The 15,164-nt window shown below is 43.9% G+C and overlaps 1 protein-coding gene across 1 annotated transcript; it reads right to left on the reverse strand.

The window, feature by feature from the left end:
* Positions 1-5,285: 5,285 nt before the first annotated feature.
* Positions 5,286-13,769, reverse strand: RMND5A (required for meiotic nuclear division 5 homolog A). Its single transcript, XM_053458152.1, has 9 exons — positions 12,956-13,769; positions 10,067-10,209; positions 9,394-9,528; positions 8,196-8,296; positions 7,779-7,945; positions 7,166-7,331; positions 6,633-6,735; positions 5,610-5,764; positions 5,286-5,363 (listed from the first exon to the last, which is right to left on the reverse strand). The coding sequence occupies exons 1-9, from the start codon at positions 13,095-13,097 to the stop codon at positions 5,300-5,302; spliced, it is 1,176 nt and encodes a 391-aa protein (XP_053314127.1). The 5' UTR covers positions 13,098-13,769; the 3' UTR covers positions 5,286-5,299.
* Between the last annotated feature and the right edge of the window lie 1,395 nt (positions 13,770-15,164).

A 15,164-nucleotide genomic window follows, 5' to 3' on the forward strand; every position in this document is an offset into this window, starting at 1 on the left:
TATATATATATATATATATATGTATATATATATATATATATATATATATATGTATATAATGTGTGTGTTGAAAAGTTTCCCCCGTTTCCTTCCAAACCATTTCAAGATACTTTTTTTAAATGGGGTAATTGCATTTGGTGTCACGATATTGTGCTGGACTGTGATTACATGATGAGGTTGTCTTGTAGACTGAAACCAAGCATCCAAAATAAAAAAAAATGACAGTATGGCCAGAGCCAGGGACTGACAGGAACGGAATTCATGACGTTTCTCTACGTGTCCCAGAAGAACCAATGGCTTCCAGAAGCCTGGTCATGGACGCTGTGCAAACACTTTGCTGATACCTGATCACAGCTTTAAAATAACCGTCCTATGTCACTAACGTGTTTTCCTTTAACATATGAAGTCTTCTGTCAATGTTTATAAATAGCAGTTATTACATTCTTAATGTGGAGCAATCAGTCTACTGGATTCCATGGAGATTGCTCCACATTTACTTGTTTTATGGAACGTTAGCAGTTTGTATCTTTGTATTATTTTCATTCTTTTTTGTTCGGTTTATGTGATCTTATGAAGTTCTGACACAAGCATCATCTTTTTGTTTTCTTTTTGTGTTACGTCTTCTGCTTTGTCTCCTAGAGACCCCCGTTGGCTTGTGGTAGTGTGGGATTTGGCTCGTTATTTGGTTTTTACACAATGGACCCTTAGCTTACCAGTGCAGTTTTACTTTAGCAATGGTTTGACATTATATAGAAAAATAGTTTTTGGTTGCTTTTTTTTTTTTTTAAGAAAATGAAATGGTGGACCTTATCCAGATCTGAAGATACATATAAACATACCTGAGGATTCCACAGGTTTTTCCAGGAGGCTATGAGAACACCAGATGATTATTTGGCCTCCTGGGTCAACCTCTTTTAGGAGACAATCTGTCTTTTGGACCCAAATCCCTCTTCTTTTCCCTTATGTCCCTCTTTTCTAGGAGCTCATAATATCAGAACCATATGAGCGTTTTATGGTATTTTTCAGCCTGAAAAAGAGGGCCCAGTGAAGATTCCTTGTTCCAATTGAATATGAATCTTCATTGACGGATGAAGCAAAAACTACAAAAACAATACAATCTAAGCCTGATAATTGCAGACCTGTATGCTTAATATTTATGTTTTTGAAAGCTATTCACGCAATTAAATATATCACCTTCAACTAAATTCCATGTGTAAGTTTGTGACTGTGTTGTAAATTTCTCAGGGGTTATACACATTTTCTTGTTCATCTTCACAGTGATGGTGACCTTCGGTGATGACCATATGTTTACCCCCTTCCTATGAACATAGACACGTATAAAACTTAACTGACACAGACACGTTAGATAGAATCTTCATTTTGGAAGGGGGCTAAGAATAAGGAATGTTAAAAATATCATAGAGTCTTTCCTACAGACACCTGGTGACCTCCTTAGCCCAACAGATGTCAGTTTGAGTATTTTCTGCTCCCCTCATCACGTGTATGATTTACAGAAAAAGAATCTAATGAAATGTATATGTATATGGGTTAAAGTGAGCCTTAAATATACTGCTAAATACTTTGATGCCACACTGGGCCACAATCACAAATATTCCCATTGGGGCCACCAAGTCTAGCGTCCAGAAAAGGGCCACCAGTCCCCAAAGTCCAGAAATGGAGCACCAGGCCCCAAGGCCCTGAGCACGTGGGCGGTGTGAAGGTTGTGTGAAGGTTGTTTGAAGCAGACTCCGGGATGGCGAGCGCCTCTGTGTTTGGCAACTGATTCGATTATCTGAGTGGTTTTGTCAACTAATAGAAGAAAACATTCAGTGGAGGGCTGGCACCTTTTGGGCCGAGGGCAGGAAAAGCCAAGTGGCCCTATCGGCCCCTTGCCGCCCCCCTCTGTAACATACACACTGGCACACATTTTACACACCTCACACTAACACATACAACACATAAAAACTCGAACACACATTTACACACTCATGCTAATACATTTACTTACACGCAAATATTTATGCTTACAAACACTCATGCTTACACACACTTACATTCATGCTCACACACACATAAGAATCCAATACACCAGCTCAAGTCCCAATGAGAAGTTAATCCACCATAATCTGGCAGCTGCAACGCTAATAGGACTCGGTTTCAGGTCCCAACAGAAGGCTCGATAAATATACAGCGTGGAGCCAGCTGACACCAGATGAAATCAAGGGGAAGTCCAGGTAAAAAGTAACACATTTTACTACAGTCCATAGACCCCACAAAACGCATTGAAAGAGACAGCACACAACCCCAGCTTCTAGGTTGCTGTTTATTGGTTCAAGGAGCCTTTATAAGGATAGGGTGGAGAAGGGAGATAAACTACTACCATAACCTGCCCCCTTTTTAATACTAGGACCACTAAAGCAATTTTAAAAAACATAGTCTCATTTTTCTATTTAAAGGCATTTTCACAAAATACGTTTACAACAGCTGTATACTGACTTTTTCTTTTGCATTGTGGTGTGTAGAATGGCTTTGCCTTAATTACCCAGCTGATCTAATATCGTTTTCGTCTACCACATCGCTAAGTGTCAAGTTGAAAATGAAATTAAAAATAGGTGCATCCCCACAACAGGCAAAAAGGGGGTTAATAAAGCGCCACTTCCTGGCATTTCTGTGGCCGGAAAGGTGTTAGATGCTTTCATGAAAACGTCATATAGATTTTCATAATTAATACGTTTGCTGCTATTAATTAACCATTGTTAATACATCTGAAACTATATTTCCCTATGGGTGGTGTATTAAAATTCCCAGCAGTCCCTTCACACACGAGTGCCTTCATTCTCTCTCCCCCATCACCCAGCACCGATTTCCAGGTAGCGATGGGGCCATAGGCTGTCGGGCCGCGTAGTACTAAGCACAGCATATGTTGCCGGACAGCCTGGGATGTCAATGTTCTTTCAAAAGTTGATTATTGCTTTCATTTCAAATAATATGGCCATTACCAAATTAAGAGTTTCAAGAATCACCACGCTCACATGTAGCCCAGTCCAGAACGTTCCTAATTTCATTAAAAAAATGTGCCTCCCCTTGAACTCATTGCTTTTATTAAAGTTTAAAAAGGTGGCTAAATAGAACATATTTACTTTGTGTACTTAATGCCCCTGGATATCAAGCAAGTGGTGTTTAAGTTTGTGTATGTACAGTAATACACACACAATATATATTTATATATATATATGCTATGCAGATTATACATATGGGTCCCTGGGGTGGAGCAATTGGAGAGCAGGGTGGGCCAATGCTCCGTTCCCCCATTCTGTGGAAATTCCATGCCGGGTTTTCCTGGAGGATAGAAGTCTGCAGGATCCGGTCCGGGATTTCTATTAGGCCAGCGTCAGGCACAGGTTCTGGGTATTAAAAACCCCTGGAGCCGGATACTCGGGGAGACTGTTGGGGGAAGAGGAAGTTCCCTGCGCTCCCAGGGCAAGGAGAGGCCCTGAAGAAGACGACCATCCCTGAGCCAAGTGAAGCAATACCTGCCTGGACCGGTGTGTGCTGTCTGGATGAGGTTCTCCAGAGCCTGGCGTAGCTGGGTCTGGCTGGGAGGTTGAGTTAGCGGGTGATTAGGCTGGTGAGTCTGGGCCAGCATCGTACAGCTAGAGAGGCTCCAATTGGGAGCTAGGTTTTCTTTTTATGATTTTGTTTTGGGGTGTTGCATCTAAACAGTTAAAATAAAGCACTGTTTTGCTACAAGCTGGTGTTCTGATTGCCCTAGAGGACTGTGCTTAGGCCCCTAAATGTGACTGATATATATATATATATATATATATGTAAATATATATTGTAAAGACTCAAGCCTTAATCAGTCCTTGGTCTTGTCTTCAGGACGCATATGCTTATCCCATGCCTGTTTAAATTCCCCTCACTCTACAAGCCTCTACTTCTGCTGGAATGCTGTTCCACTTATCTACCACCCTTTCACTAACACTTCCCTACATTGCATTTGAGATTCCAACCCTCTATAGTTTTAGCTTATAACCTCTTGTACTAACAGCACAATGATTTTCTCCATCTACAGAGCCACCAAGTGGATATAATATAAAGTTAATAGAGTTTCATACACATCATCTTAAAGCTGATTTCACTTTTTGACTCAGGTTGTCATGTAAACATAACTAATAAACTGCATACAATTAACCTAGTGACCCCCCCCAACTAAGCTATCCACATTCATTGGTAGCCTGCCTGTTCCACGTGCCATCATTTTTTACTAAAATTCAGGAAGTCTAGGCCAAGTACATATTATATGAGTATATTATAGTAATAACGAGTACATTCTATTACAGACACATTCTTTACCTCGAGGAATAAAAAAAAAAAAAGTCTTTGCGTTCCCCTTTGGCACTTTTTGGTAAAACATTGGTTCAGCAGATTTAATGTTTTTTTTTGTTTTGTTTTTTTTAATACATACATAATAAGCGTTACCGTTACCAGCTGACAAGCTTAAGAAGCGTTCATATCCATAATCAGAATTTCAGTTTATTGAATATTCTGGTCACACGCACATTTCTTAATTAAAGCACAATATAACCCTCGCATTGTATTCTAGCAGCATAATGGGTCACTCTTCTTTAAATTATACACGGTGGGTTATTTCTTTTTATGTACATTTCTTTTTTGTGTTTAAGTACAGCAGGAAAAAAAAAAAAAGAAAAAGATCCTTGAATGAAAACAGCATATAACAGCCATTACTCTTAGCGAAAAAATACAAGTTAAATTTCTATAAGCACTATTGTCTTTGTCATACTTCTCCATAGAATTGTTTAGTTTATATATACACACCGTACAATAGAAACCACAACATCTCTCTGTTATTGACAATAAGCAATCGGATGATAGGGGGTAAGGGCAGGGGAATTAAGAACAGACCGGGTGATTTCTTTAGATTTGTCAATAAAAAGATATACAATTTTAATTTGTAAGTAGAAAAACCTGCATTGTTTGACCGCTGCTGGTGCTATAAGCTCGGTCGGATACAGAGGCTTAAATGACTTAGTGGCTCGAGACGCCAAACTTGAGGACGCCGTGAAACACGGCGGGTTCGGCGTTACGCGTTTGGCACAGTTTCTGTAAGAACTGGCTTTACCAAATCAAGAACGATCTTGGTCTTCTGTATACGGTGGGAGAAAAAAAATAAAATAATCTTTTCAGGTTTCGCTGAGTGCACAAAAAATAATAATTATAATAATAATAAAAAAAAAAAAATCCGTGAGGCCACCAAGAGCAGAAGGAATCCATCAGTTTAGAAAAAGATCTGCTTGGCATCTCCTGGGCTCTGCTCCATGGGACAATACGGGCATTTTAATCTGCAGGGAGAGCGAAGAGTTAATTCAGCAAACTTGTAGAAATTTTAGCAGACTGAATGCTAAGCAGGGTGCCGCTCCAACGCGCTTCGCATCAAAGCATCAACGTTAGAGACTCATGTCCGAGCCGCAATGCCTCTCACCCCAGATTACCCTCCACTCCCCCACCCCCGATTACCCTCCACTCCCCCACCCCCGATTACCCTCCACCCCCCCCCCTGGCATCGGTATTACTGCAAAGGAACTTACTTGCTACCATTGAACATTTTATTCAGAGCATCTCTGGAAATAATGTGCCCGCAAACTAGTTTCATCGGAGGATTATTGTCGGTTGTTTGTTGGCGAAGGATGGGGCAGGCAAATATAGAATGATACCAGCATTTTTTACCAAGGTCCACCTCAATCTAGGAATGAAATGAGAAAGTAAAGGGTTAAGAATGAGAAACATGTAATTGCCTAAGAAAGGCTCTTCTATTAGCTGCAGATGTTGAGATGGACACCTTATATATAGAACCAAATTGTGTTGCATGCTCTATAGGGGTCATATTAATGGGATAACACCTAACCAGCTGACGGGGGTAATCAATGAGACATGGGCTTCCATACGGTTTATTCAGGGGTGTATTTACTAAGCTGTGATTTTGCAGAAGAGTTGAACATTTGTTGCGTTATAGGAGTAGCTCGTTGCTGCAGACCATTTATAACAGCAGATAGGACTCTGTATAAAGCATTGGAAAACCAGAAGTTACCTATGTATTGTGTAGGGCAGGGGTGTCCAACCTGCGGCCCTCCAGCTTCTGCAGGACTACATCTCCCGTAATGCTCTTTCAGCTAAGGGGCTGGCTGAGGAGGATGGGAGATGTAGTCCTGCAGCAGCTGGAGGGCCACAGGTTGGACGCCCCTGGTGTAGGGCCAGGACACCTTCTACAAAAGCCCATTGAGGATAACAATGGAAACTCGTGGTCATTGAATACAACCTTGTGGACACAAACATTTTTATCGGTCCAGCACAGAGAATGCACGAATAAAAAGTGAACCACAGAGGTCTCAGCAGTCTTCTCGATGAGCTGTCTGCAGCATGTAAATGATCAGCTAGAACGTATAGCATGAAAGCACATAACGGAATAAGCTTTCATTGGAAGCAGGAAAACGATAGGGTCCATGTTTCTATATTTAAAGCTTCCTTTTTTACCGTTCGACTACAGGTTACAGTGTGTGGGGTATGTTTTCTGGACCTTGTATACGAGGTCTCTCTGTATAACACACACTTACCGGTAATTCATCTTTCTGGTTCCACACACCAGTGCATTGCCTCTGTTCAATTACTGCTTTAATGTTAATAAGAGCTGGAAGTGCCACACATCCCGCCGAAAAGCTGCAAAAGAAACATTAAAGGGACCGTCACCCCCCGGCCAAAACGCAGCTACGTACTGGGCTACGATTCTGTCCAATTTAAAAAAATCCATCCCCACGGTATACTCCACGCTGGCGCAGAGAATGAGAGTCTGAGATGTCTGCATGTGGACAATATTTGAACGTGATAATTAGAAAGCTTACAAGCGGGGAATGTTTTCAAGGAAAACAGAGAAAACCAACCCAAATACAATAAACCACGGGTCAGTCTGCGGTTTTATTTACTGCACGGTCGCTATTTAAATGCAGAGCTGTAGGTAGATTTGGTTTGTCTCATTCATTCATCAGTATTCATTCATAATGTCCTATTAACGATAGAGAAAGGTAGGTAGGAGGATGGAGGAGCAGGCGTCCGGCATTACCATATCGTTCGGCTTTTGTATGTTTATTACCTGACACTCAGAGGTGACTCTACAGAGAGACCCAGCAGCGCGCAGGCGTCCCGGGTGAAGATGTCGCAGATGTCTGCCCACTGATCCGCATCGAGCAGATGAACGTACGGGGAGTTCTCTATGCCCTGTCTCAGGTACACAAGACTACCCATAAGAACCTGGATATCTGCATAAAAAAAAAAACACAACAGAAAAAAAAAAAAGTATTAACACACAGCAGAGCATGTCTAAAAAGCACGAGGAGCAGCTAACGGCATTCATTGCACAGCCGGAACTGGGCTTTTCTGTATCATGAATTTATTAAATGGTACAATCCAGCCGTCATAAGAAAAAAAAAATCGACTCCATTAGGAATGAAAGAAATGGTTCGGGGTTCTAGACCGTTACTTTAAGCAGTTCCTAATCAAGTCATCAGTTTGCCGTCTGAAAAATACAGACTATTGATGGCAGGGGGGCCCTATCAATTAAAGATTTAAAAAAAAAAAAAAAAAAATGTTTATATATAAAACATTGTTAATTACATTCAAAAAAAATCAGTAAAAAAACCCTGAGATTAAACCACTTTTGCGTCGCCCCCCTGTGTATAAGGTAAGCCGGTCATATGAATATCTACCTTTTTGATGATTTACAGCAAAAGGCTGGAAGTTTTTGGCGTACTGCAGCGCCTCCCTTTGGTTTGCCGTTCCTCCCATTAATAAGCTAATGAAGTATAATCGGTGTAATTTGAATTCCAGCGAGCTGTTCTGAGCCATCAGCATCTCTCGGTTTGCTACGGCCCACCTGCAGGAACGAGGAGAACGTAAACACGTTATTAAAAAACCCACTGTAGACAAGAGGTATGGTTTACAGCGATACGGCTGGGTAATTATTGGGGATGAACATCTGTAAAAAGTAAAAGGAAGCTATGTAAATTAAATATATCTGCACATAGAATGCAAGAATACATATTACAGGGCAGTGCCGTTTGCTGTGCAAGACCAGCAGAATAAAACAAACAAAAAAAAAAAAAATTAAAAAAAAAAAAACTCACTCTAAGGCAGGTCGGAGCACTCTGACTTTTAATGCCTCTAATATCCGGTTTAACTCCACAAAGGGTTCTTTCTGGCTCGCATCTATAGAAAGACCAGCTTCCTAATGGGATAGAAGAAAGAAAACGTGAGCCTGTACAGCAACCATATGAAATGTAATGTATCGCGCATGTAAGCACTATCTCTATAATGAGATAGACTTGGGTAACAAAATAAGAGTCCTAGAGGAAAAAAGAAGCAACAGAGAGTCCGAGAGAAAAGAACGGGGCGGCAGGTGGACAGTCCCCGTATCTCCATGCTTTACCACAGATAGTCAGAGGAAGGGGGAATGCAAGGAAAACAAAAGCGCGAGGCACAATTCAAAAGAGAGGAGAGAAGGCAGTCACGGTAAGAATTCTTCATACTCTCACTCAGGCGGTCTCAGATAAACCAGTTTATGTCCCTAATGTTTTTGGTATGTAAGAATTCTAATAACAACCACTATGTCTGCGGTAACGCATTTTCCCCAAATGTAATTCTCCGAGCATCTACCTTCGATAGAGCTCACAGATCTCAAACACGGAGTGACAAGAATTTGGAGCTTTTAATAATGGTATAAAGTAGGGATGCACCGAAAATTCAACATTCACTTGGCCCAAACCGAAAATGACCCCCCCACAATATAAAACAAAACAAAAAAGACACAAATTTATTAAAAATAATATAAAATATATGATATATATCAGCAATCACACCCCTTTCATGCCCAGGCATACCCAGATTCCAGCATGTGCTGGCTGACTTAGCGTGATAAGCGTGATTGCTGACAGAAACCACACTCCTATCAGGCCCAGGTTCTAGCATGTACCGATTGCCTGGGCATGACAGGAGTGTGATAGCCACAGGCGTTCATGCAACCGAGTGGACCGGGATAGACCACCATGACATTACTGGACGGGCACTGAAACCAACCTAAGCAGCACAGTAAGGGCGTTCAGGAGACACGTCTCTGTTGCCTGCCCACGAAAACCCTATCAGGTGCCCCATACACATTGCTCATTTTATCTGCCGTGTGTCAACACAGCAGAGGGAGAGAAAAGTTAAACAAATAGTTTGGGCAACACCGCGTCCTTTGGTCAGCAGACAGCTTCTCCGTACTTTAACCCCAAAGCCGCTAACAGCCTGGAGCGAGCGATGGGTGGCAACCTTTGAGATGTGTACCTGGCATAGCTCCTCTGCCACATCCAGCATTCCCTGCCGGAAGAAATGCTCCACCATCACCTCGCTGAGCAGCCGCTGGCTGTCCGTCTGCCAGCACCCATCGATCCCAACACCGCTGATGTCCGCATCAAAGTTCTTTGGAAAAAAAGACAGACGCTTCAGGCATTTTTACACTGGCGACAACGGCATTGTAAACGTGAAACAGGTGAAATCCTCTGCCACCAATGTGCACAGAATGAGGGGATCCTCTTGTGATGTCATTATTTAAATACCCCAAGTGAAGTTCAGGCATTTAAATACCCTGAGGGTGACCGCGCTCACTTAGAGGAATAATCACACCAACAAAAGGGAAAAAAAAGTATATATTGTTTATTTTAATTTAAATTATTTTAATTTGTAAATACCATCGTATCAGGTGAATTAGTGTAAAGAGCCGTAAAAAAAAACAAAAAACACACAATTTGTGGAAGGAAAGAAAGATATTCCGTAAAAGTTAAACACATGTTTTGGTATACAATAGATTTCCAGCTTGGGGATCTCCCAAATAAACGAGACATCTGGAGAGGCTACGGCAGCCGCATGGAGGGGAAAACTTTCCCAAAGCCTTCAGTATTATGCTATTAAAAAGGTGCGGTGGTTGGAGAATACAATTCATAACGGGGTGGACGCGTACCTTATCGATGGCTTTCCCCACCCGGGACACGCTGCTGTGAATGTCTTTGTGATCAGAGGCCAGCTTCTGCACCGTGTCTTTAATCCGTTTGCAGCACTGGGTGAGCACAAGCGATAACGTCCCGGACAGCTCCCCTTCTTGGTCTGGTTTAAGGAAGAATATATATTATAAATAAGATCATTCAAAAGCACGCAATACCTTCCCGGCATCACAACCATACCCGCCGACGCAGCGTACACCCGCTGAACTCCCAAACCGGGCGATCAGGTTATGAAGATTAAGGGTCCCATTTAGCAACGAACCCTCCACGCCAGAAGACCACTGATGAAAGAACTAAGCGGGTTATACTACAATATACTTGGGTTACGTAGCATTATTTCAACACCGCGGGTCTGGCTGGAAGTACATAAACAAGGCCTTGCTGGTGTTGCGGGCGGTCAGACAATGTACCTGCAGGTCCTGGTAATCCCGCAAGGCTGCCTTTGCGTCGCTCACACACAGCGTCTCTTCTCTTGTTCCGTCCAGAGGAAGCAGGAACGGAGCAGAGTCATGTGACGAGACATAAAATCACGTGACTCTGTTGTGTTCCTCAAGAGAAGAGACACTGAGGGAGCAACTCGAAGGCAGCCTTGCGGGAGTGCGCGGGAAATCTGCAGCTCAGGTAAGGGGGCGGGCGGGATTGGACACATATGTGGCGGGAGCGGGCGGGATTGGACACATATGTGGCGGGAGCGAGAAGACAGTCCCACACAGGGCTCTGCTCAGCAGGTTTATAAGGAGGGCGTTGTGGAACCCTGCCTGCGAGAAGCTATTATATGTTTTCGCCAAATGCGTCCTGAGCACAGGAGAAGAATGCAGGCAGCTCAGGCCAGCCCTTATCAAACATGCAACTTAATATGTAATTAGCGTGAGCATCACCAGGAAGAGAATCAATTAATACCCTGAACAACCAGCCCGACAGCCCCGTCTAATAGCGGATTCTAATAGGTGGTTAGAGCTCGACATGTAATTTACATACAAATCCCGTGGATTAAGGACACAGAGGAGGTGGGGTGACCACATTCACATTTCCCATCACGCTATTAACTCATGGAAAGGAATCTGGAACTGTTATGCATCCCACATACTACAGGGCGCTCTGTGAATCTGACCAGTGGATGAGCCACAAATCTTGAGATTGGGTCAACTACAACAAGCGAAGAGGTCCGGTGCCGGCCTATGCTGCGGACTGACACGCCAGTTTAACGCCAAGGGCTTGCGTGGTGAACAGTACCGTCTAGCGCTCAAAGAGTTAAGACAGAAAAGAGACATAGACCAGGAATAACGAAGATCCGCTAAGGAAACAATAACAATGCGGAGAGCGAGTGCCGGGGCGCGACGCCAACAATTCATATTCTAATATTAGATACGAGAGAGCGTGTCACGCTGAAAAGAACAGCGCGAGTCACATGACACAAGCCAGTAACAACACACTGAAAGCATGTTTAACGCTTCATTGTGATAATCACACAACGTCCTCGCTGGGGACTGTTTAATTTATACACTAGAATCTAGATGAAGTTTGAGAGTCCTTGGCGTGGAGCGTGTGATCACATGAGCTCTCAGGGATACACAAGGAAATGGTTGGTAGATGAGAGGGACAGCCTCCCAGGAGAGGTGGTAGATGTTAATACCATAGAGATATAAATAGCATAGAATGGGCATATGGCTCCTGAATCTAAGATGAAACCAACGACTGAGGTCCGAGGCTTTCCAGAAGTTGACCCGAGGCGAGAGTTGGTTCCGTGTTAGCCACAGAAACACAGGAGCCAAGTTGACACCTTTATTGGCCAACTAAGAAGATTTGTGATGCAAGATTTCAAGGCCTCTCAGGTCTCTTCCTCAGACATGTTCACAGAAGTTGACTGAGGAGACGGGGCCAAACGGGTCTGATCTGCCGGCACGTTCTATGTTTGAAAGAGATTGTTAATAAATAATAATAATAAAAATAAAGCGCTCGGAGCGTTCAGATCAGATCCCGAGCTGGGTTGTAAACTTTCTAAGCTTATTCTGCGTGTTGTATGCATGATAGGCATGATATTCATATGAAGACACGCTTGCACATCTTGTGCTAGATTTCCAGGCATGATGAATCCAACCTCACGGGTACGCGTGTTCCTGAAAACTCACCAGCGAGTGAACACGGAGAATGAAATCCATCCTGAGGTTCCCTGTTCCTCCTGACATTATGTGGCCCCCACATGTTCCGATTTCCCCCCAGGCTCCTGTGACATCGCTCATGCAAACCCTTCCCTGACAATCCCCGTGGCCCCTTCCGTGACATTCCACGGACTCCCCAAACCGACTTTTTACATCATTTGGGTAAGTGTGACGGCTACAAATGCCACGACCCCTGCCGCCTCTGGGTGCTTTCATCGATTTCATTCCCCGTGACATCATACTCGTCATCTCTTGAACAAGGAGGAAAACATTAAGGCCATTTGTACGTTCTGTGACCCCAGCAGCAGCTGTTAGCAGGAGTCCAAATGTATCTCCCTGTCAACACCATGTGCCCCTCAGCTCAGTGTACCGCCACCAGGTGTCCCCCACAGCCGGCCGTGACCCTTGGCTTATTAACCTCCCCCCATACACACACACACACACACACAGGGGCTGTGGCCCCTTGGCCAGTAAACACACATCGGCTGTGGCCCCTTGGCCAGTAAACACACACCAACTGTGGCCCCTTGGCCAGTAAACAGACGCCCCCCCCCGGGCTGTGGCCCCTTGGTTCTACTCACTCACTACCAGCAGTGCCCCCTCGGCCTATTAGGTCAGCCCCACCTCCAGTTGTGACCCTTGACCTATAAGCTACCCCGAGTTGTGTCTCTAGGTCCAGACGCGCATTACCTGAGGCCTGCAGGATCTCCCTCCTCAGTCCCCCCGCATACTCGATCAGCTCCTCCAGGCTCCGCTCGCAGTGCTGTCCATACCCCCCGAATTTCTGAAGCACCTTCTCCAGCTCCCGCTCCACCGTCACGCACTGATCCATATCCCCGGAATAGGAGGTGGCAGGGCCCAGTGTAGCGGGGCGGGGGGGCCCCGGGACCGCAGCCTCCTCTTCCTCAGACAGCAACAGTAACAGCTCCTCGGCTCGGGCCGGACCGGCCCCCGCCACACCGATCCAAATATAGGGCCCCTAGAACCTAGGCCCAACTCCTCAATAGCCTTTGGCCCCAAGGAACTCGGTACCGGCAAATGTGCGACCGTACACCGTAACCAGTCTCTCCGCTCCGTGACAGCCCTACCACTCCAACACAGCGGGCCGTCTGCCAGAAGCGCTTGTTTTTGTTTTTAACGGAGATCAACGTCGACCTGCTTTACCCGGAACCCTCCATTCAGCAAAATGGGGACCGACACGGAACCGGCAGATTTCTCCACATCGCGCACTCTTCTGTTCCAAAGTTCACTTTACATTTTCTATTAACAATCCAACGATACATTTCCTGGGGTTACTTTATCCTTTAAAACTTCGATTCCTACGGAAACAAATAAATAAAACCTGCTTCAGATCTCCCCTGTTTTGATTGCGTATGGTGGTACATTCCAGTTGATGACATCAGAGCGGCTCCAGAGGTTCCTTCTTGCTTTCAGTAATCATTGCGTCCTTGTTTTTTTTTTGTTTTTTTTTAACATCCGGGTCTTGGTCGCTGTTGCTGGGCGGGGCCTCGGTAGGTGCCTTTGATGGCGCCATCCCGCAAAGGATTGTGGGTAACATGGATCTAGCGCTCTTTACTAGTGATGGGAAGTTCGGATCATTAAAGTGAATCGGATCATTTCGACTCGTTCTTTGAAATGATCCGAATCTTCGGATCATTCAGTATGACTCACAGGAGTTACTGTTTTCCAGTCCCTCCCTGCAGTCACACTAACGATTAGCCCCGCCCCTTTCATTACACTCAATGAACCCTCCTGCCTGCCTACTCTAGTGATGCCCCTGAAGGCAGAGAGTCGTTTAAATATTCGGATCTTACAGGAATCCGGATCTTACAGTGATCCGGATCTTACAGAGATTCGAATCATTCAGAGAATATCACTGATACCATACTGCTATAAATCAATACATTAATAATCTTCACTGCCCCCAGGATTTTGATTCCCCTTAGTTTACTTCCCTTTACCTCTAACTGCACCTTAAGTTAGCTTTATTAAATTAATTAACTCTCAGTCATCAGCATTACATTAACCCTAAACACCCCATTAACCATAACTGCCCCTAAATTAACCCTAAACACCCCATTAACCATAACTGCCCCTAAATTAACCCTAAACACCCAATTAACCATAACTGCCCCTAAATTAACCCTAACACCCCATCAACCCTAACTGCCCCTAAATTAACCCTTAGCACCCCATTAACCATAACTGCCTCTAAATTAACCCTAAAGACCCCATTAACCATAACTGCTCCTAAATTAACCCTAAAGACCCCATCAACCATAACTGTCCCTAAATTAACCCTAAAGACTTTGTTAACCATAACTGCACCTAAATTAACCCTAAACACCCCATCAACCATAACTGTCCCTAAATTAACCCTTAACACCCCATCAACCAGAACTGCCCCTAAATTAATCCTAAACACCCCATAAACCATAACTGCACCTAAATTAACCCTTAACACCTCATCAACCATAACTGCCTCTAAATTAACCCTAAAGACCCCATTAACCATAACTGCTCCTAAATTAACCCTAAACACCCCATCAACCATAACCGCCCCTAAATTAATCCTAAACACCCCATTAACCATAACTGCCCCTAAATTAACACTAAAGACCCCATCAACCATACCAATTTATTAGGTAATTTATGTGGCGTCCATACAATCAATTTAGGATCCGTTATGGTTAATGGGGTATTCAGGGTTAATTTAGGGGCAGAGCCAGTCCTAAAATTAGCCCTATATCTTCACCAAAATCTTTGCATGAAAAGAGTTAAAATACCGGCATTTAAAATAACGTGGGGTAAAAAATATATGGTTTGATGGGGCAAATTGAATTGGCCGCCTTCAAAGATGTCCCAAATAGGACACAGGCACAGATGTCAAAATCCCATC

This window comes from Spea bombifrons, chromosome 1 (assembly GCF_027358695.1).
Source record: "Spea bombifrons isolate aSpeBom1 chromosome 1, aSpeBom1.2.pri, whole genome shotgun sequence".
Taxonomy (NCBI): Eukaryota; Metazoa; Chordata; class Amphibia; order Anura; family Pelobatidae; genus Spea; species Spea bombifrons.